Source organism: Condylostylus longicornis, unplaced genomic scaffold (genome assembly GCF_029603195.1).
Source record: "Condylostylus longicornis isolate FDR11 unplaced genomic scaffold, ASM2960319v2 ptg000135l, whole genome shotgun sequence".
Taxonomy (NCBI): Eukaryota; Metazoa; Arthropoda; class Insecta; order Diptera; family Dolichopodidae; genus Condylostylus; species Condylostylus longicornis.
In genome coordinates, this window is record NW_026578103.1 from 10,495,266 (window position 1) to 10,523,201 (window position 27,936).

The window sequence follows — 27,936 nt, forward strand, 5'->3', positions numbered from 1 at the left end:
TTTTCATTTTCGTTCTATTTACCCACAAAGAATTAGAATCTTAAATAGAAGCCTGTTTTGTTAAACAAATGCAATTTAATATAGCGAATGTGTTATACAATGTAATAGTAGATACCATAATTTGTAAGCTGGAACATTTTGTAATTTTAAGGACAAAAGTTTTCGAAAATTTATTCAAATTTTTTATTCAAAAAAAATTTCAATAATCTTTTTTAGAATTTTAAAAAATAAAAATAAATATGACAATATACTTGACCTGTTATATGTATATATTTCGTTTTTCCAAAAAAGTAAAGACAAATTATACTCTTTAAAGAAACAGAACTGTATTTAATTGCGGCGTTCTATATGAGCATTTTATAACACTCAATGTATGCTAGATTTATAATATTCTCAACTCTATATTCAAAGAATTAGTTGAAAGTAGTAGTTACAGTAATTTATTCTAGCAGACAACTTAACATTCAATAATTCAATAAAAATATTGGCTATTTAATATTTTTTTGATACGTTTATGGACTAATTTTTACCCTTGACCATTATTCTCCTATAAAACAGCGTTTCATTATTAAAATCCGAAAGAGTTGAGACTCTACACTTTACAGTGCACATAATTCTCCTCCAAAGAATAAACAAATAATTTTATATCCTACTTTCCATCTAAGATCTTCAACCAAAATTTTGTTTTAATTTTGTTATTATTGCATTCAATTTCAATTGAAAAGAAATAAAAACTTAAAAACTTTCATTACTTAGTAAAATTATATTTTCTTGTTGTTTTAGCATTAAAATTTAATTTAATATGTTAATCAAGGAATAACAATATTGCTCTATGAAAGTTATATACATGATATTGATTATAATTAGGAAAATAATAAGGAAAAGCAAAATTGAAAAAAAAAAAAAATTAAAAAAAAAAAATACATACACGCATACAAATAAAAATGTAGTTTAGTCACGATATTAAGTGAACTATGCGTATTGTTGATGTTTTGATGCGTACTGTTATTTTTTCATTGCGTGCATACTATACATACTAATGTTACCTTCTTCAGGCCAATAAAACTATGTCATATTTTAATATATCGATTTTAACATTACATATAGGCGTACTTCTTTAAAGTTATTTTAAAATTTACATATGTACATAAATAAGAGTATACCCAAAAAATTATGTTAATGTACGAATATAAAAAATTTTAATTGATTCCAACGATCATTTATAATCGGACAATTAAGTAAAATCGGACGGTATAAATTTGTTATGTAAAAAAAAGTATCTAGTTAAAAATATTAATTTTTCGCGCAGAGTCATCTATTGAAATTAAATGAAATCTACCAATAGCAAATTAGTTTTTTTTTTTTAACTTAATGGAAATTTCTTCATACAACTGCAGAACAGGTTGGATGACGTAATCAAAGGAACGAGTTAAAGGCAGAATAATTAAAAAATTTTTCTCCTCGAACTTGACTCGAACCACTGACCTACCGCTTTCTAGGCGGGCATTCTACCAACTGAGCTACAGAGCTCCATCTCTTCTACAGTTGTATGAGGAAATTTCCATTAAGTTAAAATTATTAGTGTAATAATTTATTTTATTAATATAATTTATCTTATTTCACGACTACAATGTTGTATTAGTAAATTTATAATATAATATAGTTGTTATTAAATACGATTTATCACTGAAAGGTTTAAAAAAAATTGACATAAATGAACAAAAACATAAAAATAAATTAAATTTAGCTACATCAAGACGTTTTTTATATTATAAACTCCTGTACTTAAATATAAGTATATGATCAGAATAAAAAGAAATATATAGATAGAAATAAAATCAGAAGTATCGATTACTCTTGCCATTTTTCAGAATATTGAAAATTACCGTAATGTGTGGTGTACATTTTGGTTATCTTTAATATTCTGAAGTAAGATTATTTCGTCAGATATCCCAGTTCATGACCTCATTTCAATATAGTATGATGTTATACATTAATATTACACATAATAAGAATTTTATAAGGGAATTTTATAAGACTTCAATAGGAAGATATTAACTAAATGCTGTTGTTTTAATTACACGTTTTTGAAAATATATTCATTATGAAAAATACAATTTCATTTTTTTTGTTTTAATTTAATATTCTAAGAAATTTGCTGAAAAATTTTCAAAACCGAAATTCTATATCATATGTATAAAAAATTTTACTTATACAATTAATAATTAAAATTTTTTATCTGATGACTTACTCCGCTAACAGCTCTAAAAAAATTAAATGAAACCCGGGAAAATGCTAGACTTTTTTTTTTTTTGCAAATATCCCGATCCTATAGTAATCTTGTATTTTTTTTCTATTTAGTTAAAAAAAACTTACATTGAATTAGTTGTCTGATTATAAATGGTTTTTGTTTAAGGTTTGAATTTATACAGATAACGGAACTATATATACATATATACTCGTACTTATGTAAATTAATTGTTGTTCAATTTTAAAATTAAAAACTAATTACAAACATTTTTTGTAAATAAATTATATTTTAAAATTTAATAATAAAAATTTTAAAAAATTCAATTTTTTTTTATATTTAATAAAACTTTTTTTATTAAATGTAACTTTTATAGAAAAACTTTTAATGTTAACTATGAAATTTATGAAATTCTGTTTTATGAATTTTTGATTAGTCTTAAACTATAAGTACATTTTATATTTAAAATAATAATATTAAATGCTAAAAAAATATATTAATCTAGAATTTGTAAAGAATTATAACCAAAAGGAATTCGGCACATAACAATAACATTCATTATTAATTGAAATTCACTTGACTTTTTCAATAAAAAATGATAAACCTGAAAAAAATAAACTGTTTTCGAAATCATTTTGCAACCACCCCTCTTTTTAATTTTTTAATTAAATTAATTTCATTTTAGTTGTAAATTTTTTTGTTTTAATGTCTATATTTATGTTACACTGCATTTTTTGTTATACATATACCTACATACTTATATTTTGCTTTATTTTTTTTTTAAATGACCTTCATAATTACTTAATTAACACATACAACGGTAACTATACTTTTTGTTGTTTCTTTTCTCTTTTTAATTATTTTCCACATAAATTTCTATAACTATATATGAATAATTATTCTTATTTATGTGCGTATATAATCAGTAATCACATATATTATGTATAAATTTGAATATGTAATAATAACCTTGAAAAACAAACATAAAAAAAAAAAGAAATAAAATTAAGTTTGCGTGTAAAAATCCTTTTTTTTTTTTTAATATTCAAAATTATAACATGTATATATCGTACATATATTTATATAAGGATGATATATTCAATTAATGAATAATATTAATTAAATAAACACTAAAAAATTTTTTAAATATCATTCACACATTATTAATAAAAAATATATATACTAATAATATGGTAAACCGTTAATAATGTATATATGAAATGTATTTTTAATAATTTCAGATTTAAACTGGTATACACAAACTGTTTTAATAATATAAAATTGTATAACAAAAAAGTTTTAAATTTATTAAAATAAATTGTTATTATTATTTTATTACAATATATTTAAATTTATTAAATTATTTTATTTTATTTTCAATTTCTTTTATTTAATATTACTCTATTATAGTTATGTAGACTAGTTACCTAAATATTTTATTCAAAAATTCCCAAACTTCACAAATATTTTATTAACCAAGAAGAGTTAAAAAAACAATAAGTTTTTTAACGTTTGCCCGTGCATACTTTCAAAATTTATCAAAATTTCAAATTAAATAATCCGTCTTGAAATTTTTTTATTTTTTTTTTTTTTATTTTTTTCTTCTTCTGTAATTTCTGATAAATTTTCACAAAATTGTATATAGAGACCTACTATATGAATCCGACGAAATTCATGAAGCAACTAAAATTTAGATAGTATGCAAAAAAAAATTTTCCTTCAGTTATTCAATATTTTCGCAACATTAATAAAAGAAAACGTAAAAAATACAACCCATAACACTCACCCTAAAAATGCGAATAAAACAACAATACAAAAAAAAACTCAACTAAAAATTTGTGTATAACATTTATGTAGAAAACTTTTAATTTTTATTTCTTAGTATACCGGAAGTAGATATAAAAAAAAACTACCCGACGATGATGAGATAATATTAAATATTATTGTTATACAGAGTTAAAACCAAAGAAAAAGCGAAAAAGTATGTAAAATGAAATAAGGTTAGTAAAAATAAGTGCAATAAAAAAAAAACAAACGAGACTCGGCTGAAAAAATTTTCATAGTATAAGATTTTCCTTCAACGAAATCTAAAAACTTTTAAGAGAATCCTTTTGTTAACAATTGAAATTGAGAGAATTTTTTTGAAAATTTTTGTTTAAGAGAATTTAAAAAGAAAAATACACAGTGAGCTTTTTGATTTTGAATACATAGCGAGCTTAATACTTACATTGTTATTGTACTATATATTTAAATTTTCTTCAAATATTAAAATATACGTTAAATTAAAAAAAAAAACGTTAAGAGGAAACCGTTAAACGGCCTTATGAAAGGGTAATATTTTACCCAAAATTTCCATATGTAAATAAAATACATACAATATTATAGATAATTCAGACATGCACTGAAAGCATTAAATTAAATATTAAAAATTAACAGATGCTTACAAATTTACAGAAACTGAATATTTTAATTTTGTAAATATGTGACACACTTTTTTCTCTTAAGCTCTTCTTCCAATTTATAATACTTTTTCAAAAGTCATAAAAAAAACTTCTAGAACTTTAAGCACAACTGTCAACCACGAATATTGTTGCAGCTTTTACAGATTTGGATTTATCATACGGGCTGTATATTAAGACCTGAGTTAGAACTGAATTATCGAAAATCTTATCGAATTATCGAAAATCTCCAAATAAAATCTTCTAAATATGTGACACACTTTTTTCTCTTAAGCTCTTCTTCCAATTTATAATACTTTTTCAAGTCATAAAAAAAACTTCTAGAACTTTAAGCACAACTGTCAACCACGAATATTGTTGCAGCTTTTACAGATTTGGATTTATCAGACGGGCTGTATATTAAGACCTGAGTTAGAACTGAATTATCGAAAATCTTATCGAATTATCGAAAATCTCCAAATAAAATCTTTAAGTGCGCTTTAAATTTTTGATTTATACATACATACTAAAAGTCCATCATTTTTCTAAGAGATTTTTAAATAATAAAGATACGAATAGCTTCTTACCTGAATCTAATACATTTTTAAAATTAAAAACATAAAAATTATTTATATATTATATTATAACATAATTATTATTTTGTTACATACCCTTTTTTCCTCTAGAATGGTATACACCATGGTCTATTTAATAAACTTTAACTATAATCACGGAAACAAAGGATTTAGAGAAAATTTTAAAATAGTTCCTTAATTTTCTTATTATAAAATTACCCTATATGTACATATAAAGTTTCAGGAACTACAAACCCGGAATTTTTCACCGTGCTATTAATGACGATAACCAGTTACAGATTTTTTTAAATGAATCCTAAATAACTTGACCTCAATTAAGAGCGTTATGCTGAAGTCCACAAAAAAAGGAAAATTTCAATAAAATTCCTAAAAGTATATGCTAAAGCTCAAATTCAAAAGTGGTATTCAGAACGAAAGTAACAGGTACTCAAAATGAAAATATTCAGAACTCGAAATTAAGTTCGGAAGGACTTTAGCATAACTTATTGTATTTAATATAGATTGTTGTAATACTTAACAGAAGACGATTTTTCCCAGTTATGAAAATATTTTGAAGTAGGATATCAATATATTTTCAATTACATATATACTTTCAATTGCTCAACTCAATAATTAGTGTTAATTTAGCGCTGAAAATTTTCCTAAAAGAAATTTGTAGTTATAATTCTAATATTATACGTAAAGTGATTCTGAATCACATAATATGTGATTCAGAATTAATATTTACTAATGTCTATTAAAATGCACTGGTCTATTGTGTTACAAATAAAAGTCAAATTTTTTTAAATAAAATGCTTTATTTCCCTTTTCTTTCTTTCAGATGGGGAAAATTTTTTTCAGAAAATAAAAACTTATAAACGAAAATGAAGCGTAAAAACGTAGAAAACCGAATTTAAGAATTGAAAATGCTATTTTAATAACCATAATCGCATTTTTATTATTTTTTCTTACTGCAAACATAAATGCATTCGAAAATGAGATTTTAATTTTTCGGCAATAGATTCTAAAGCTTAAAAAAAATTTAATAAAAATAATTTTCCACAAATAATTGCTTTTTTTTTGTTTTTCATGTAAATATATTATTATAATTCGATACAATACAATGCAAACATTTCTTAATTATAATTTAATTATTAAAAATAATAGTTGTTTTTTAAATATAATATGCATATAGTTTATATGGATTTATATTATATATATATACTCATATTTAATGTATGTATGTATGTATTTATGCAGTTATATATATTATATCTAAATACTCAAAGTAAAAAGTCTCTTTTAAATATATTTTGTATGTATGTATATAAAAAGAAATTGATGAACAAATCTAATAGATACCATAGGCAAAATCAAATAAAAAAAAATAAAAACTTCCACATGTATACGATATTTTATATATATTTTTCAAATTGTTTTATATGTATGTGTGTATTATTTAAAAATTATATGTAAAAATTTTTTTATTAATTTTTTTTAATATTTTTTTTAATTTTAATTTTCTTTTTTAAATTTATTAATTTTCCTTTTTACTGGTTTTGTGACGGTTGCTGTGATTGTTGTTGATTTTGTTGCTTATTTTTTTTAGTTTTCCAATTAACTTGTATAATTTTGTTGCCAATTGTGAAGCCGTTCAACGTATTTATAGCAACAGTTGCTTCTTCCATATCTTTCATCATAACAAAACCATAACCCTTACATTTCATAGTTGCTAAATCTTTAACCAAATTAACATCTTTAACTGCACCAAATTGAGCGAATAACTTCCATATTGTTTGTTCTTCAACGTCTGATGGTAAATTATTCACATATATTGGTATTGTACTACTACGATCAGCATAATAGGCTTCTCCCTGTCCAGCTTTATAAGGATTAGCATTTTCTGGTTCTTCGGGTCTAATTACAGGAGAATGTCCGGAAAAAAAAATGTTAAATAGATTAGATAAAATTGAAAATAAAAAAAAATATATATTAATAAATTGAATCATTGGCCAGTAATTAAATTATATTTATGCCTACCAGATCCATTTCACAAATGCATTATTATTGCTTATTTTCTTTCTTTTTCTTCTTTTTTTTATAGTTTTTCTCACTGATTGCTTTACAAACAATTATACATATTTTTAAAACAAATGTTGTTGTAACTATCAAATAAAATTAAAATTTCAATCAGCATTTTTTAAACACAAAAGTTGAAACTAAAAAATTTTTTTTAATATGAAATTGTAATTAAAATTTTATTTTTAATTTTATAACTTACAGCAAATTTTTGTAAATAAAATTAAAAACTTCTTTATGAAGACTTCAATTTTATGATTTCGAGTTTGATTCTGTTTTAAATCTTTTTACATATCAGGTCGGGCTTTAAAAGACAAAATGAACTCTATTCGTATTGTCAACCCTGTTTTTGGTCAAAATTCAATGACATTTAAAATGCTAGAAATCTCTAGATAATATCTGATAAGTACTTTAAAATTTTTGCGTCATTATCTTTAAAAAAAAATAATTTCTTTTTATCATTATAATAATTAAAAAAAAGCATGTAAATGAATTGCGTTAAAATTTAAAAATTGACATTCAACAGTTTTGAATATTTTTTGCATTTTAGAAAATTAAAAATAAATTAAAATTTTTAGTGTCTTGGTGCGCTCACAATGCAATTACTGCATAGTCTGAGACTGAAAATATTGCAATTACAATTATTTATACCATTATTAAATTAGCAATATACACGTATAAATCCCTTACCCCATCTCATTTTACTTTCTGCATTTTAAATTGCATTTGTGAAACGATTTGACCTGTTTTATTAAGGCAGTATATGATATGTGGCTTTTTCACAATATAAAATATATTCTCCTCAGATTTGATTTTTGCCAATAGATTCTTTTGCAAGCATATATTTGATATAAAGAATAAAATTAACTTTAATTATTTTATTATTTTAAAGTCATAAAGTCACATTTCGTACACAACCTCAATGTTATTCAAGCTAGAAATGATTTCGTTTATAAATAAAATAAATTATTAGATTTATAATTAATTTTTTATTTTATAAATTTTAATTTAATATCTCTAATAAATAGAAATATGAGTTTTACCCAGTTAAATTAAATAATTAAAAAATTAAAAATTTATAGGAATTTATAACAATTTTTATATAATTTTAAAAGAAAAAAATATGTACCACAAAACATTATTTTTATTTGAAAGATGCAATTTAAAAAAAATATCATATTACTTTGAAGTTTACAATTTCCATATTTTATAGATTAATATTTATAATATTTATCAAGTCAAATATTTTATGATAGTTTAAGTACTTTTTTCTCAAAATAAAATTAAATTCCTGTAACTTTACTTTTTCTACAAATAAAATATAATATATGATGGTAGATTTTTAATAAAGCGTGTTGGAAATTAAGATTCCCGCTTTGTATCAAATCAAAATTTACCTTCTCCCTTTAAAACTGACGGTTAAGACCCTTCCATCCATTGTAAAACCATTGATGGCTTTAATAGCATTCTGTGCTTCATTTAAATTTTTCATTGTCACAAATGCATATCCTTTTGGCATGTTTTTAACATGATCTTGCATTATTGAAACATTTTTGACAGCACCAAATTGGCCAAATAATTTCCACAAATTATCTTCACATGTCTTCAGTGGCAAATTATAAACATAAATTGGATATGCACCCGGTTCTCCAACAGATTCCTCTTCATATGTTCTACAATTATACAATAAAAATAAAAAACAAAATAAAATCTTCTGATAGTACCATGCATATAAAACTTAAACAATCGGAGTCAAAAGAACTTTTTTTCAATTATTGTTTTTATGAAATAAAAGGCGAAATTTTACAAAAACTTTATAATTTTACACAATCAAAAAAAAAAACATTTTTCAGTACATATACATATTTTAATAGGACACCATAAGTGAATATCCATATAAGATTCAGATGTAAATGTTTTTTTGTTTTTAAGTACATATAAATAATTTCACGTTTTTGTAAATTAAAACTTGTCTAATTATGGGGAATTGCTAATGTAAAATTAAATTTGTAGGATTCCGCCTTTTTTGCATTTTCATATTAAGAACTTACAATAAAAACACTATTAAACAAATGCAGTAGAATATTTATTTCTTTTTTTTTATTTTGTATAAAAAATTGAATATAAACTTATAAAAAATTGATATTTAAATAGTCAAGTTCGATAATGGTATATGACTTTCTCTATATTCTTTAAGTTTTTAAACCATGAATGCTTTCATCTCTGTTGATAAATAGTTCTCAACTTGAACTTTAACTTATTGCCGAGTTCAATATTTTTACTCCAGTTAAAAGACATCCTTGTACTATTTTTCTGAAAAAACGAATAAAAATTTTAAATTTTAAAAAAATTTGAAAAAAAAATACATGAGTAAATTATTTTAATAAATTTTAGCAAAAATAATGAAAAAATAACGAAATTTAAAAACCTAAACCATATTAATTATCTAAACACACCTTCTTAACTTTATTCCATAGAAAAAAAATAAATAAATAAATAAAATTGTACTGACTTTATCACAGAATATAATTTCTAACGATTTTGAATGGTAATTACGGAAAGGTTCGGAAAATGTTCAAATTTGTCCCCATTAATTTAATCAATACTAGTAGCTATTTCATTTATATAACCTAATTTCCCTCTTTGTTCACATAAAATTTTTTGCTATTAGCTTTAAAAATATTATCACAATATTTTTATAAAATGATAATTGACTGCAAAATAAAATAAATTGTTTTTGGCATTGGTTAATATTGGACAAGCGAATAATACAAGCGAAGTTTTTTCTGAACCTTGTCTCGATATTAACATTAATTCTCTGTCAATAACATTTTCTGAGATATTTCACAAATATTTACCTTGCAATTATTAAATTTATTTATTTATCAAATTAAATTTGGAAATAAAAATGGCAAAAAAAAATTTTTTCTCTATGACAAATTAAATTTGGAAAAACAATAAATGTGTGATTTTCTTTTATAAAATGAAAATTTTCATGTTCATTCACATTGTGCCTCCCAAAAATGTCATCGAAAAAAAAACGTGTTAAATTAAATAGTTTTAAAATACATTTAAAATGAGAAAAGGTTTCTTTTAAATTTTTAGCTCACTTCAACTATATAAAACAGAATTAAACTCATCTAATCAGATCATAAAACATAATTTTTTTTAAAAATGTGCCTAGATTATGTTGTTCCTAGACTAGACAAAAATTACAGCTAGCGAATTTAAACTGCTCTTTAAAGTAAATATCACGTTAATATTCGAAAAATAATAGAAGCTGCGTATTTTGATACTTTTATGTTTTAAGACCTACATTTACCTTATCATTTTTAATTATATTAAAAAGAATTTGAACACAATTTAGAAAAAAGAACTTTATATAACCACACCGTATACCATTTCATACTGTTATTTTATGATAATATAGAACAATTTACACAAATATAGGATATTTACAACCATAGATAGAAATTTTTATGTTTTTTTTTACCTGAAAAAAATCAATTTCGATGATGAGCCTTTCAATTCTTGTTCTTGTAAGATAATCTAATTTTAATTGGCAAAAAATTTGGTTTTTTACGAATATAGATTAATTTTTTTTTTAAATAGAATTAAAGAATTAAATTTGTTATGCAATCAATATGTTAACATTAAAAATAACACAATTTCAAATAGACGCTTTCAATAAAATTATTACTTAATTTAGGTTTAATTTTTATACGGATGACGAGTCGCAATTTCTCCTAAGCCGAAAATTTATAATAAATGTTTCTAGTAGCAAAAAAAACCCTTAAATATGTTCATCACAATGGTATTTGACTTTTTAAGATAAAAAATCTTATAAGTTGTTGAAATTATTAGGTAACTTTTACCACATTTTTTGCCAAATAAAAAACTTTCAAGTGAAATTATATTCAAACTGCAAAATTGTCTTATGAAAATCGTTTTCAATTATACAGCTATGAAGAAAATCAATAAATTATTTTTTATATAAAATACAAGTATTAGATTTCAATGGTTTAACAATATTTTAACAAAAACTTTTATAAAAAATATAATTAAACAACAGAATTTCTTGAATGTATAAATAACAAATTTTCAATATAAAATAAAATTAATTTGAAAAAACAAAACGGACTACAACTTACATGGAGTCGATAAATTCATCCAATGCGTATGTTTGATATTTTAACAAATCTCAATAAATAATGATGATCTCAAAAGCAAAAAAAAAAAATTATAATTTTAAATTTTTAAAATTATATTAATTTATATTAAGAAATTTTTATTAAACCATTAAAATCTATTTGACAAATATAGAAAATATATATCAAAAATGCTCTTACCTTTCAATGTAATCACATACAAGTAATATTATACGAAAACAATAATGAATATATTTCTTTTCTGTAAGTTTTACAACTATTAAATGAATGTTACATATATACTGACGTAATACTGTTATACCGTTATCACTTTACGAATTTTTTATATTTTTTAACACATATAAAAGATAATAAATTATATTTATAAATTTATTAAATATTTTATATAAATTATGCACCTAACATAAAGTCTACCAAGTTCTAACCCCTTTTAAAACAAAAAAAAACTTTCTCCGTTTTCATTTTCAGTTCTAAAAGGACATTAAAATTTAAATTAATTTTATTAATGAAATTTTCCTATTTAAATTAAGTATAACCACTTTATTGATTGGAAAAATTTCCAAACTCAAGTATTTGCCAAAATACAAGTGCGTTCTCTTACATTAAAGAAATAGGTAGGTACTTATATATAGGAACTTTTAATTTACAATAAATATCATTATAGATTTAAAATAATTTTTGAATAATGCAAGTATAATATATTCTAAATTGGTGGGCAGGTACTTGCTAACAATAAGAAGGCTACATATTATGTAATTCGCAATAGAATTCTTAAAATCGTTCTATCCCAATAAGTAGGTGCCTTACTTAGGGCAGGTTACTTAGATCCAACACATATTTTATAATAAATTTAGTCCTTTTAGTATTGAAAATATTACATATGCATGTATAAAATATTACTATTAGCCACTAATAATGTGTAACTAATGTAAGCTTTTAATTTAAATTTTTCTATTTCTTTATGTTTTATTGCAAGGCGATTAACAAGAGATAATATGATATAAATTTTTATACCTCAACATGTTCTCTTTTCCTAGCTAAATGAATTTTGGAAACAAAAATTTATTACAAAAAAAAAAAAAATCAACTGTAAAGACGGTAGAAAAAAATATAGGTATACCTAGGTAGGTAGGTATATAGGTACTTGATATATACACAAAATGCTTGAATTTTTTTTTTTTAATGCTTTCTTGTACCTATTTTCTTAAACATGGTTAAAATTTATTAACTTGGTAACTGAATACGTAATATTTTAATTTTACCACTATAAATTAGAAATATATTAAAATACTAATATAAAAAAAAACTTCTGCAACTGGACTATATTTATTTACCTTGTTCTCGGTCCTTTGAAGCTGACTTTAATTGACCTTCCCTTTAAATGATGACCATTTAAAATGTCAATCGCTAGTTCAGCTTCTTGCATATTTCTCATTGTAACAAAACCATATCCTTTACATAAATTTGTATTAGGATCTTTTACGACAGCTACATTTCTTACAGCACCAAATGGCCCAAACATTTTCCATAAATCATTTTCAACTACTTCTAAAGATAAATTAAATACAAAAATGGCGTATTCTTCTGGATGTTGGTTTGAATAATTATTTGCATAGGGATCTCCTCCTTGATAATTTGGATCCTGATGATATACCATATGACTTGAATGTCCAGCATCCATTGGTTGAGTTTGAACCATTGCGTTAGGATTATTTGCCACCATTGGCGAATATCTTACTTCACTTTTTTTATAATATATAGGGCCAGGTCCCATACTATTACGAACCATTTGTGAATTTTTTTTATCTTGATGTCACAAAAACCGAAAATAATTTGTATATCCTCGGTAGTAATATCCAAATTGTTGAGAGAAATAAATTTTGAATAATTACTTTAACTTTTCAGCTATAAAAGTCAATACCGACACACGGCTTTTAATTTTTTTTTTTTTTCTTGAATTTTTTTAGTTTTTTAAGCACTGTACCTCAAAAAAAAAAAAAAAAATAAAAAAAAAAAAAAAACAAAAAAAAAATAAAAGAAAAATCGATTTTATTACGAAGCCACCTAAAATTTTTCTAATTGTCAATTTCTTAATTTTTTAGCTGTACTTTATATTATTTTGATAAACACACAATCAAAATTAGTTTTTTAAATAAATTTTTCTTAAATTTATTAATTATAAAAATTTTTTTCAAAAATTTGTTTTACCACAAGTCATTTTAAAATTTCAAGAAACTTTCTACACTCTTTCACCGGATAAATGGCCAGAAAACAGATTCAGGGAAGTAATTTATCATCGAAATAACAAGAATAGAATCGATTATAGAGTAAACATTCAAATGGTTCACACTAAATTGGCCAGAGAGGAAACACAACTCATTTTTGAATACAATATTCGTCTACAAAAATGTTAAATATGCATTGCGTTTACACAAGCAAACTACTTTTTGTGACATTTGAATTACCTTTTCCTTTCGATTTTTTTCTGGAATATAATAAAAAAGTTTAACTTTATTTCGTCAATTAAATTTTTTAATCCACAATTTTCAGTAAGAGTGTAAAACATTACACAGCTCTAAATGAATTTAATAAAGACATAGGTTTTTGTTTACGAAATTTATTAAATACTTCTAAAAACACAATTTGAATTTACAGCTTTCGCAAAATTCAACAAAAATTGCATTTTTAAGCACCAATATAATTTTTATAATGAAATGTTTTTGAAGAATAAATTGAAGGGTCTCTGAAAAATGCTAACTTATTTAATCATGATATTTAATTATTAAGCATATACTGATACCCTGGGCTTACCCTAAAATCACAATAATCTTAAACTTCAATCATCAATAAAAATCAAGTCAATGAAAATTAAAAAGCAATAAATGTTTTTTTAACTGTATTTTGTTTAAATTATATGGAACGTTCTTCTGAATATTACAATAATTATTTCTCAGATTTTTTTTAGTTTTTTAAAACATTTATTTTTAATAAACCTTTTTAAATATTTAAAGTTATACATTTGATTTTTTTATAGTACATACTGCCAATACATTCATTAAAAAAATCAATACATTATTTCTATGTATGGATGTATAATCTGATTAAGTCTTAGAATTTACAAAAACTTTTTTTATATCAATTTCCTAAGGCTGATGAATCATAAATCTAAGCACATAGAAATAAAATATGACAAATAGGAAAACAAGTAGAAAAAACACACAAATAATAATAAATAATATAGTAAACATTGCAACTGTGAAAATAAGTTTGACAAACGAATCAAAAATAAAATAACAAATAATACTTGACTTTATGAGTATAAGGTTACTTGAAAAGTTTTTGGCTTTCAAATTTTTTTATAATTTTTGTGTACTCTGCAAAATTTTAATAAATACCTATTTGAAATTAGTTTTCGAAACAAATGTTGTTCAAATTTATTAACATTAGTTCTTTTTCAATATTCTTAAAATTTTAAAGTTTTCTTTTATAAAATGAATGATTAACAACCAAATTTCCTAGTCACACTATATATACCAAAGTATATCTACTAACAAGCAGTTCGACTCTCCGTTTACATCACACTAATGCAATTACTCACCAATATTTTTATACAAAAAATTCCCTTAGTTAAAAGAGTTAAGCAGTATACCTTGTTATTTTCATTTTTATACACATAAGAATTTTTGGGAGAGGGAAAGAGTACGCAATAGATGTCAACCTGTTTTTTTATAATCTATTTTGAAAGGCGACACTTTATTATTTGCTCGTATATAAAGTATAGGAAAAAATATTAAAATTTTAAAAGCGACACAATATTTTCTGTAATTCATTCCAGTACAAGGTGGTAAAAAATGTGTATTCATATTATAAAAGAGAAGCGGAAAAAAAGTGTTTAAAAAAATTATTATAATTTATATGAAAAATAATAAAAATAAATTTTAAAAAGACGTATAATATTAAAAAAAATTTTAAGTAGCTGTGAAAAAAAATTTTTTTTATAATATTAAACATTATTTGAAGTGTTTGGGATGTAATATTGTGTGTGAGGCAAAAAAGCCGACACGAAAATTTCATTTGTTGCCAAGAGATGTAGAGAGCTTTGTTTTTTTAAATGAATCGGTAATAACTATATTTCATAAAGTAATCAGTATGCATACACCTTTTTTTCTTTATAAATTACTTTACTTCTATGTCTCTACCTGATACTGTGTATCTACTGTACCAGGTACATGCATGTGTAAATTCATACATGAAATTTCAAACTCTTTTGCTTTCATACATTCGAATTTTTTACCTAAATTTTATCAAATGAAAAATAAATTTTGTTGTTATCAAAATAAAAAAAACAAAATTTTTACCTAACTTAATTTAATTTTATTTTAGTTCAATGTTTTTGATACACTCGTTTGTTTACAATATTTTGTTCCTTTCTTGCCTACACAACTCTTATTACCATCTATTTCTAAAAAAAATGGAATATTTTAAGAATTTGGAAGCAAGATGCAAATGAAAACTAACGGAATGGAACGAGTCGAATTACTTATTAGTATATATACTTTGATATATACAACGAATAGAATCGATTAGAATTGTTGTTGCTGATATAGCGTTCATTCCCTGACACAGGGTCGAACTTACTTATTCATTATTAAGCATTGTGGCTATTCATGGTACCTACGAATTGCTGAACGTAGGAATGCCAACTTCAAATTCGCAAACTAAATTTTTCTAATACCGCAGTAAACAAAAAATCTAAAAAAAAAATTTCCCAAACCAAAATGAACAACAAATCATCAAAAATAAAATTAAGATCAGAAATAAAACTAAAATAATTTGAATAAATCAAATGCCAGCAGTAAAAAAAAACTAAAATGAAAAAAATCGATTTTATTAAGTTACTCAAGATTTTGTTAATATCAAATTTTTTTACATAATTTTATATTGTGCTATGTTTTCAAATATTTTTTGTTGTGTTGTTATGCATTTAAGTATTTTTATGTTGTGTTCTTGTTTTGTATATTATTTTTTGTTTTATAATGTGTAATATAACTTTTATGAGTTTACCGAATTCAGAATTTATTCTACTTGTCGAAACATATTTAAATTTAAACAAATTTATTACAATAAATTTAAAAATTTGAACAACTTGGTTTTCTATTTTTATGAATGGTCAAAAATCTACAAATGATGGTAAAAGCCAATTCAGAGAAGTGAATTGGTATCAAAATAGATATGACAAAATCGATTATACTACCTTTTAAGTTTTAATAGGTTTGATTGCAGATCGAGCCTTATGTGGTTTGCTTTTTAAATCACAGAAGAACTAGAACTGTCAAATTCGTGTTCGTTTTTAACGAAAGCATAAAGCATTCGGAGCTAAAAGTTTGTTTCGTTTTTGCAATCAGAGAACACTTTAGCTTCGCTTCCTCATTGCCTGAAAGTTAGAATAAAATAATTTTTACACTATTAACCTATTTACAATTATAAACAAGAAAAATTTTCGATTTACCTTTATGTACTGAAAGACTGATATTTGATATCTGTAAATAAATAGAAACGTAATCTAACATAGTATGCAGTAAGTACAAACATAACAAAGAAAAATTGAAAAAAAAAAAAAAAACACGGATAGATACTATGTAAAATTAAAATGCACGTGTGTGTATTGGTTTCAGCCTTCAGTCAACACTCAACAGTTTGAATTTTTTGCAACTCAAAAAAGTGAATTAACGAAGTATCAAGCCATTTCAGTTTTGCATATGTGTTAGTAAATTAAATTATTTTGAATGGATAAAATTCCGAACGTCCGAACAACAGACACTGATAGAAGCGCACCTTTAGATTACGTTCTACGTGCTCGAAAAAAATTTTCAGATTTTGCAAATCTTGTATACATTCCATTTTGAAATTCGAATTTGAGAAAATATTAATTATCAGCATAAGCTCGTTTTTAATAAGAGCTTTTCTGGCAACCCTGAACGTTGCTTTCCATAGCAAATAGTTAATATTAGGTCTGTCTGTCTGGTATAAGAAAGTTCTTAAAAACTATATTAAGTTTTTGCACGCAAACTGCGTGGGATAATAGTTTTTGAACAAAAATTAGAGAAATTGATGACATTCTCATTTTCTCAACGTTTAAAGTTTTTTCAAATTTTGTAAAGTAAAATTTAGTGCTTTAAAAACTTTTCAAATCTTACAGCTGCTGAAACATATGTTTTTTTTGGTTATGTCAGAAGGTTTTATTTTTGAAAAAAAAAAACTTCATCAACAATATTTTTTTTTCAAAACTTTTCAATTAAAAATAAAATAACCAAAATAGATTTTCTAAGTTTCACACTTTTATAATCCAAAATAAAAATTTGGGTTTTTGTTATAACCAAAAAGTATTTCTTTTTGAGAGAAATTTCATCATTGCTTCTCTTTTAAAAGTTTTTGCAAGTTTTATCCCAGACAGACCTATTTTTAAACATTTCTTTTTGTTTTTGAAAGGACTCCACAGAAGGGTTCCGGGTCAAGAAAAGGCGTGTTGCTCTCTTTCCTCGCCAGCGCACTAGCCGCCTCTTTTCCTTCCACGCCCACATGTCAAAGCATCCAGTGCAGTGTGGCTCAGTTGCATCTACACAATTTGTTGAGTTTTTTAAGGCAGCCCAATAGTGCAAAGGAAGATAAATGATTTCATCGCTCTGATGGCAGCCTGACTGTCACACATGATTAAGATTCTTGTCGCCGGTATCCTCTTTAAAGGTTCATCTTCGCCTGAAAGCGCTGGGATACGTTTCCTTGGGTTCGAAGAATTTGGTTCTTTGCCCAGCCATTCTCCTGTATCTGCCCCCTTATTGGTCTTTGATCTATCAGTTTACCATACAATGGCGTGTAACTCAACCGTATCTTCTAACCATTTCGTCCTTTCGCCGCAATCTCGACGACGAGATGCGGTGAAGTTTGTCCCAAAAGCCCCTCCTTTGCCGCTGTTGGGCGCATCCTCATAGCCCTAGAAATGCAGATGCATGAAACCACATCTAAGAAATAAAAAATTTTTTAATTCAATTTTTTTCTCAACATTTTTATCTACATGTATTTTGGAAAATGAAATTCATTCGTAAAATTTTCCATCCTTTTCAATAAAATTGATCCTCCCACAAATTTTGTTAACAAAATTTAAATAAAAAAAGTCATCTATATTTTTCGTATACGTATGCATATTTCGATTCCTATAATTAATTCTTATTCTTAGATTTAAAACGAAATTTTTGGTTTTGGCGTTATGATTCTTGTTATACTAAGTATTTTTTCTCCAAAAAACTAAGTATTTTTTCTCCAAAAAAAAATTCATGTAAAATTTAAAATTTTTTCGATGCAGAAAATTTTTATAGAGATTGGATGTTTGCTAGAGGTACAAAATTAAAGAAATTTTTAGAAAATTTTGCTGAAATATATTGATAAATTTGAACACATATTGCTTAACATTTGAGCGCGTTGACCGAGAAATTTATTTTTAAATAATCCATATTCCAACATACATATCTCCAGAATCGATATTCATTACAACCATATATATTTGTGTTTACACATCTTACTGCTTTTGCGTGGGTTGACATAGGTTTTATTCCCCTTGTTAAATGCTTTTTTACCAAGGGGAATTAAACTATGTCAGCCAAACATTCATACAAAATCCGTCGTGTACAGCAGTGGTACAATGCTACATTAGTAGCAAAGATGCTACCCTTTTTGAGTTAATTTTTTAGTAAGTATTACTTAATTTTCGGAGTTGCTACTTTTTGACCAATTCCAAATGATAATTAAAATTCTACTTTTTTCACATATCCGCTTGATTTTCTTTATTTTATAGTTAAAATTTCTTTTCCTTATTTTACTTTATTTTTTTAAAAGGGCGATACACTTTTGCATAATTTTCTTTTTGCAATTTCCTATAGTTTCAAAGGTATGTATTAAAGCTATTATACCTTCGATTTTGTTCTGAATATTTTAAGCCTTACGCGTGGTTCTGCTGCGGCTGAACCGGTTTTTACACAATTAAATTTAATCAAAAATAATATACGAAATATGATATTCGTCAAAGGACTTAAAATGAGTTATTCATAAGACAATAACTTATTTAATAAATACATAAACGTCACTTAAATATAAATTAGAAATCTTAGAAGCAAAGCTGAACATATATATTAAAATTAAATATTCTTAAGTTTATAATTTTGGATTTATTATATATATATCAATTAAATATCAACGCTTTCTAATTAAAATAAACCTGTTTTTAAACCATTTTTCAACACAATATTTTGAACAAAATGAACTGTAATACTTTTGTGTTACGTTTTCAATCTAAGCTTTTCTGCTATACTCCTTCTTTTCCTAAAATTTTTCGACTTTAATTTCATTTCAAGTGGCAACCCTGGTCGTGTAATCAAAATTAATTTCATTCATATTTATGTATCTATAAACACAAACAAGTTCCAAAATCCACTTTTTTAGGAAGCCAAGAAAGAAGCTCTCCACATATTAGAACGATTTCTATTAAGCATTTATTATAAGGGCGTCGTCAGCCATTTTCCATTTAAGTTTTGAATTATTAAATTTTGAAAAAGATTAAATTCTTAAAATGAGTTCTGAAAAATATTTTAAGGATGATTTTGCTAATTTGGTTGATGATATTGAAAGAAAAGTAGAGTTATCAAAAAAGGGAAAGCGTAAGGCAAAAAATCCCTTTTCAGCAGGGTCCAAAAACTTGATTGTAAATTATTTGCCTCACGAAATGGACGAATTGGATTTGATTAAATTATTTAGTGTTGTTGGGGAAGTTGAGAAAGTTCACTTAATGAGAGATTTGACGAATAAAGCAGCTGGACCAGGAAAAAGTTTGGGATATGGTTTTGTAGATTATGTGAATGCAGCTGATGGAGAAAGAGCTGTTGATGTTCTCAATGGTTCAAAGATTCTTAACAAAACAATAAAAGTCTCTTATTCTCGACCTTCTTCGGATAATGAGAAATTTACCAATATCTATATATCTGGTTTACCCAACTCTTTTACGCAGAAAGATCTAGAAGATTTGTATTCACAATATGGAACTATCGTATCATCAAAAATAGTCGAAAATGAGCAAGGAGAAGGCCGAAACATCGCTTTTGTACGTTTTTCAAAACGGGAGGACGCTACAAATGCTATAAACTCTACAAATAATACTACCCCACCCGGATGCGTGTCAAAAATACAAGTTCGCCTCTCCAATTCTGCGAATTCTAAGAATGTGGAACTTATGAAGCGTCGCAAATTGAATGATTTATCCGATCTTGAACAAGATGAAACTTTTATCATATATGTTTATAACTTAAATCCAGATACAGATGACAATGCTTTATGGAAACTTTTCGGGGCTTTTGGAGCAATTAAGAACGCTAAGATTGTTTTCGATCCGGTTACTAAAAAATGTAAAGGTTTTGGATTTGTGACAATGAAAAATCTAGATGAAGCCGTGCAGGCAATTCAAACATTGGATGGTTATACGCATGATAATCGAATTTTGCAAGTCAGCTTCAAAAACAAGTAAGTTATATTCATATATATTTTTTTGCACTTTTTAATTCCTTAAAATGAAAATATTGGAATTTTTTAAATTGCAGGTTTATTTTCTGGGCTAAGAAATTTATTATGTTATTCACAATATATTTAATTATTTGATATTTATGTTTATGTTATTATGTTATTATTTTTTTTAAAATTATATTTATCTTTATAATTATTTTTACAAAATGTTATCTTTTTTATACAAAACTTAATAAGGGATCGTGAGTTAGATATTAATGGTTTGAATTTAAATGATATAACTGGAACACATACATTATATGTTTATAATATAAACCCTGAAACGCCTGATAACGCGATATGGAAGTTATTTGGACAATTTGGCGCTGTTAAAAATGTAAAAGTAATACACGACCAGGATAACAAAAATTTCAAAAGCTTTGGCTTCATTACAATGAAAAATTTAAATGAAGCGCAAGAAGCAGTAAGAGTTTTAAATGGATTCACTTTGGACAATCGTTTATTGCAAGTCAGTTTCAAAACCCGCAAACGGTAAATATTATTATTATTATTATTATTATTATTATTATTATTATTATTATTATTATTATTATTTTTATTTTTATTTTTATTTGGTTCATTTTACCATTATCATATCATCATCATCATTTTATCGTTTCTTTCAATATATTTATAGCAAAAAATTTAAAATTTTCAAAAAACAAAAAAAGAAATCAAATATAAAATTCTTTATGCAAAAATTTGAGTCATTCCTGAGGGCACAACCGTGTATTTATTCGTCATACAAAATTTGATCACATAAATGTTTTAGACAAAGACAATTTTTAATTTTTAAACCTAATAGTAATACATTAAACTCAATCCTTTGTTTTACATTCAACCATTTCAAATCCTCTAGCATAAATCTAACAGATGCAAACCTGTTCACTTAAGAATACCACACATCGCTCTATTCTACATCTGCTGAAGTCTAATTTTTATTTGATTATTGATCAAAAATATAAATAAAATTGGAGAATTAGCTTCTAAATGAGGTTTTATTAGTGCGTTATAAATTTTTATTGCATTGTTTTAAGATAATCTAACCCTAATATGCTTGAAAAAAATTTTTTTCGCAATCTTTGCATAAATAATCAATATGATCATCAAATTTTAATCTATTATCTATGACTACACCTAAATACTTAATACTATGAACTATCTCAATGCTACTCTTGAGTATAGTAGCATACCCTTCGACTATGAAATATTTAACTTTAGTTTATTGCTTCTTAAATTTATGTTACAAGCCTAACATATTCCTCTGCGTCATCACCTACTACATACAACAATGTCTCGTCAGCAAATAATGCAAAATTAGCATTGGTTATTTTCCATATAACTAATATAAAAAATAAAAAGCAAAGTTCCCAATTCTACATTTATATCTTCTAACTGGGACTTATTCACCTTTGTCTTCTGCGTCCTGTTGGTCAAATAAGATTTAAACCACTTAATCTCAATTCTCCCAATTCCGCATTGTTCAGCTTACTCAGTGGAATATTTCGGCCAGTCGTCTCAAAGACCCTTTTGAAATCTAGAAAGACAGACAAAATTACCTTTTTATTATTGGTCGTCTCCTTCAATTCCGTAAGTACTAATCAATATTCACTGTTGTGATTCTTTCTAAAACCCAATTGAAACTCATACAAAAAATTATTATTTTCCATATAATTTGCAAATTGTGAGCTAACAATCTTTTCTAAAATTTTACCCTCCAAAACAATATTATTTATCGGCCTAAATTCTGAACATTTTTTTTGTTTTTTTATTTTTCTATGGGTGTAATTACTGTTTCGTTCCAAATACCCGGGCAAACTCCCTCCTATAAAGATTTATTAATTATAATCAAAAATTAGGTTCTATAATATCAAATTTATCCTTAAAAATACTTGCATTAAAAAATTTACTATCAGTCTTATTGTTCATATCCACAATAACAGTTCTAAGTTTTTCTAAACTAATAATTTCAAATTTATAAATTGTGTCTACCCTATTTACTAAATTGCTATAGTGCACAAAGGGAATGCTACTACTTATTTCTTCAACAATATTTACAAAATATTTATTAAATTCATTAGCTAATTGCAGATTTTCTGCTTCTGATCTATAGCATTTTCTACCTTAAACTTAATGTACCTATTTGTAGCCAAGTTGACTTCTGTTTTGTATAAACTTTTCAGGTACCTATATTTTTCAAATTCCTCATTTGTATTTGAAAAAATTGATTTTTTGTACTTATTATCCCTGTTTTTTTAATATTTTCAGTTCATTAGTGTACTACCCATTTTCTGCCTTTGTCTAACTAACATGCTCATGCAAAAAGGTTCCTAAAATTTCTTTTAAATTAAAACTCAACATAATTGCTTTTAAGTTGCAATCACAATAATAAATAGTTACTATATTACTAACATAATATTTTACAACTCTCTAAATCTTTCCCTATTATACTTAAATGTAGCATTTCTCTCAACATTAACACCTTCTTTCTATTATTGCTTATTATGACTTCAATAGTTTCATGATCGCTCACCTCCAAGGTCGAATTGCCTCTCGCATCGCATTTGTAAGTATTTTTCACTAACACATAATCAATTAAAGTTTTTGATTCTCACATGATTCTTGTGTACTCGTTCAAAACCTGCTCTAACCATTATCGGTTATTATTTCGCATACGGTCCTCTTTTGGACATCATTCGTACGCCAGTTAACATTGAAATCTCCAGCAAGTGTATTTTTTATTTTCCATGTTTGAAAATCTTCAAGTTTATTTTTTAATAACTTATAGAATTCTGATACTGTTGCGATATATCCAGGTGTTCTGTATATAAACGAAAAAATCATATTTTCGTTACTACACCTTATTTTTACTGTTAATCACCAATATTCTTTTTTATAAGTTTTAATCAGAATAGTCTTATACTCAGCATTCTTTTTTATATAGTTTGCATCTCCACCCTAATTAGATGTAGCTCCGCCCAGTTGTTGATTACACCTTGCACATTTAAGTACACACATTTGATTTCTGATTGCTATCTCGTTATTTTGCTTTTTTCTAATTTTAATTTTCGTTGATACATCGACCATTCTAAACTTTCCATACTGTGGTTTACCTACAAGTCATCTAAACCAAGCTTTTGCTTGGCTCTGCTATAATTCAAACATTGTTGTTTTTCAATGTGACATTCTGCTGCAACATGAGTTAAATCTCCATATTTATAACAACATGCCCCTATCTTGCATGTTTAAGCCTTATGAGTGTACCCTAAACATTTATAACATCTTGGCATGTTGACAGATTCAGAATACCTTGCATCTACTCCATTCTACATTTGCCATTCAGCCGGTAATTCATCTTGCATTACCTACTATTAAGATTTTGGGATTTCTAATGCCTGGGAGCTTATTACTTTTATTTATAAAGACAAATTATTGAATAATAACGGAAGGAATATGTAAAGTAATTTTAATACAATTTTTAAGGTCTTATTATACCTTTTGCCTGATTTTTAGAAAAAGTTAAAATTTCTAGATTCGACAGCTCGTTTTCGATCTAATTTAATGTGTTTTACTGTTAAATCTTTAAAATCGAACAAAATCGTATTTTTTTAATAAAATTCAAGTAACATACAAAAAAACTATAAATGCATTTACTGATAGAACTAAAACATTTTTTGTATCCCAGAAATAATTATTTTGCTATAAAATGTACATGAAATGAAACATTTTTAAATTACACATGTCTAGAATAAAATTCATTAAAGTAAAATCTGTTTCTAGTTCCGAATCAGGAGACACTTATCAAAATGAAGCTTTGGATTCTAAAGTTCCAGCACACATTGCAACAGATCGATTTGGAACAATTCAAATTTTTGTGTACAATTTATCTGCCGATACTGAAGAAAGACACTTGTGGAAACTTTTCGGCCAATTTGGTGCTGTTAGCAATGTTAAGGTGATTGAGGATAAAAGTGCAAAATTCGAATACAAAGGACATGCTTTTGTATCAATGAAAGATTATAAGGAGGCATCTTTAGCTGTTGGAGCTCTTAATGGAACAATATTTGACGACAGGGTTTTGCAGGTTAGCTTCAAGCTTAAATCAAATAAGCATAATGATAACTAAGAATTTTAAAAACAAAACCTTTTATTAAGAATTTTTCGAGAAAAACCCATACATAATGGGATTCTAAGCAATTTCAATTAACAAGTCAAAATAAACCTTAATGGATTGGTAAATAAATTAAGTACATACAAACATATAATTTACTGTTTCATTTTATGATTGGCTTTATTTATAATGTAAATACTTACCCATTCTTTTTACATGAGTGAAACATTTATGTGACATAAGTTAGTTGTACTCTTGCGTTTTTGAACAGATTCAGTTTTTTGAAAATTAATTTCTTGAAATTATTATTTTTATAAAATGTTTTTCTGTGTATTATTTCTTCTGAAGAGTAGTAGTCTAAATAGATTTTAAATTGTAGTTCACTGAGTCTCCCACATAACTTGCGCACACCTACATATGTCGTGCGCAGCCAGGTCGATTTGCACACCTAGGTATTTAATAACTTAAACCTCCTCAATTATTTCATCACTCATTTTTATTTCGGCGGTATTATCAGTTCTATTGTTAAATACCATGATGTTGATTATGCATAGGCAATTAAATAAATTTCTTAGGTCTTCCTTAATTTTAAAGCAAAACTTTTTGGTATTCTGAGCATCGTCAGGGGTATTATCAGTTCTGAGCATCATTCTGGTAAATAAGAGCATCATCAGCAAACAATACTATTTTGTAAAATTTGATGCATAAAATCTCATTAATGTGCAGTAAAAAACATACAACTCCTAATATAGTTCCCTGTGGTACACCGTCACTTATCAACTCTGATCTTGAAAAATTTCCACAAACATTTGTTTTCTACCCCTGTTCTGAAGAAAACTTTCAAACCACTGAAGTTCTATATTTTCCACGTCATATTTTTTAAATTTCTTGATTAAAATTTTCCTATCTACGGTTTTGAAGGCTCGTTTAAAGTCCAAAAAACCGCCGTAATAACAAAATTGTTCTCTTTTGCTAAATTCCAATCATGTAAAACAAAGTTTAATTCCGTTTAGCACAAATAATTACCTCTAAATCCGCTTTGTTCGTTGCATAAAATACTATTTTCATTCGGGTATGTCTGTAATCGGAGATACATACATACATATGTATGTATGTATATTACCCTTCCTTAAATCTCCTCATAAAACGAATTTAGAATGACTCTTTTTTGGAGCTCGTTTCACAATCGTTTCGCTCCAGTTTATTTTAAAATAGTCCCTGCTTCATTGACAGATTTATAATATGTACGAGTACCGATGCGTCATCAAAATAATTAAAGCAATTAATTATTGTATTTTTGTTTATTCCATGGTAATCTGATTTCTTATTCATTTCGTTTATTATTTTGTAATATTCAATTTTATTAATTTCTTTGAATTTGAATCTGTAGCTACGTTCTTCAATCATATTTACATATTGGACACTTGGAATACTAATTGTTATTATACCGAAAGTGCTCATGAAGAATTTTGGTTGTCTTAAAAGTCTTCCAACTCACTGAATCATTTGTTAAAATAGCTCAACGCAAGTTTTCTCCTGACTCTTAATTCTTCATTAAACCACTCCTGATTTTTATGATGAACCTGCATTTTTATTTGGAATACATTTCCAGCTTTTTGAAAAACAAGTTTAAACATATTTTTCCAAGGTTTATTTCTTCTACAAATTATTCTTATATTTTCGAATCTTAAGAAATTAAATTCGGTTAACATCTGGAGATTAAATTTATATCTATAGTTTTATGATCACAAATTTTATAGTCTGGTCTATGAATCACTTGTACTCTGTGAAAATTTGAGCAACCGGTTAAAACATAGTAACGGAAACTGTAACTCTTTGAAAGTTTTATATTTCTATTATGCATAAAAACCTTTCAAGCCTAGCTTATAGACCAGGATATTCGGAAAACTTTTAACTCCCTTATTGCAAAAAACAGTTCTGCTACCGTGTTTGAGTTGTTTTCAAAAGGTTTATATGCAATATTTATAATATTCAGCGCCAAAATTTTGTGAAAAGCAACCAAAATTTTCATCATCAAGTCAATGACAGAAAGACATAAACGAACAAGACCATTCGATTTAACACGAAATACTAATTCCTTATGGAAGGTATTTAATCCTGCACCAAAAAACCAAGTTAGCGCGGAGGAAATTATCCGTTTTATCCGTTCAGAATTTAGGTGATTTTTTAGGCTAGGAGTCACGCTCCCCCACTGTCGGACGAAAAAGGCAGATAGAGCGGTCATTCTTCGTCTTTCAAGATTTTTTCACCTAGTAGAAAAAAAAATCAAGTCAAGTATCATGTCTTGAGTTTAAAGAAGTGTTCTGTTATAATTACTATTTAATTTAAAAGTGGTGAACTGTTTCTGGTCTTGGGATGTTGCTCGAAATACGTTAGATTTTGGGGGCTCTCCAAGGGATTACATTTTCCATTCCATAAGGAATGTGGGATATATTGAATTGTATAATTTTCGCTACCATGGTACAGATTATAATAGAAACGAACGTTTTACTAGGATATTGCTTTGTGTTAATTTTAATCTTTTGTATCTAATTTTAATCTCTTATAAGGTGTGGCATAAAGGTTTAATATGCAAATTGAATAAGGTACTGCCGAACGAAATGTGTGTGATTCTAGAATCCTATCTTACCGGTAGAACTTTTAGAGTTAAGCACAATAACGAATATTCAGATATTAGAAACATTGAGGCTGG

The 27,936-nt window shown here is 25.6% G+C and overlaps 2 protein-coding genes across 2 annotated transcripts; one reads left to right on the forward strand and one right to left on the reverse strand.

Moving 5' to 3' along the window:
• Positions 1-6,665: 6,665 nt before the first annotated feature.
• Positions 6,666-13,734, reverse strand: LOC129615043 (ELAV-like protein 1-A). The gene is made up of 4 exons (XM_055530093.1): positions 13,718-13,734; positions 12,844-13,487; positions 8,738-9,013; positions 6,666-7,178 (listed from the first exon to the last, which is right to left on the reverse strand). Exons 2-4 carry the CDS (start codon positions 13,296-13,298, stop codon positions 6,812-6,814), a joined length of 1,098 nt encoding a protein of 365 aa, XP_055386068.1. The 5' UTR covers positions 13,299-13,487; positions 13,718-13,734; the 3' UTR covers positions 6,666-6,811.
• A 6,275-nt stretch (positions 13,735-20,009) lies between these two features.
• LOC129615023 (ELAV-like protein 1) lies at positions 20,010-25,377 on the forward strand. The gene is made up of 3 exons (XM_055530067.1): positions 20,010-21,073; positions 21,311-21,604; positions 24,893-25,377. Exons 1-3 carry the CDS (start codon positions 20,130-20,132, stop codon positions 25,236-25,238), a joined length of 1,584 nt encoding a protein of 527 aa, XP_055386042.1. The 5' UTR covers positions 20,010-20,129; the 3' UTR covers positions 25,239-25,377.
• Positions 25,378-27,936: the final 2,559 nt, after the last annotated feature.

Coding starts and splice junctions, on each gene's coding strand:
- LOC129615043 (XM_055530093.1), bottom strand. CDS start 13,298: ATGGTTCGTAATAGTATGGGACCTGGCCCTATATATTATAAAAAAAGT. Junction 9,014..12,843: donor TTCAAAGGACCGAGAACAAG/GTAAATAAATAT, acceptor GTATAATTGTAG/AACATATGAAGAGGAATCTG. Junction 7,179..8,737: donor GTCAGTTTTAAAGGGAGAAG/GTAAATTTTGAT, acceptor TCCTGTAATTAG/ACCCGAAGAACCAGAAAATG.
- LOC129615023 (XM_055530067.1), top strand. CDS start 20,130: ATGAGTTCTGAAAAATATTTTAAGGATGATTTTGCTAATTTGGTTGAT. Junction 21,074..21,310: donor CAAGTCAGCTTCAAAAACAA/GTAAGTTATATT, acceptor AAACTTAATAAG/GGATCGTGAGTTAGATATTA. Junction 21,605..24,892: donor AGTTTCAAAACCCGCAAACG/GTAAATATTATT, acceptor ATCTGTTTCTAG/TTCCGAATCAGGAGACACTT.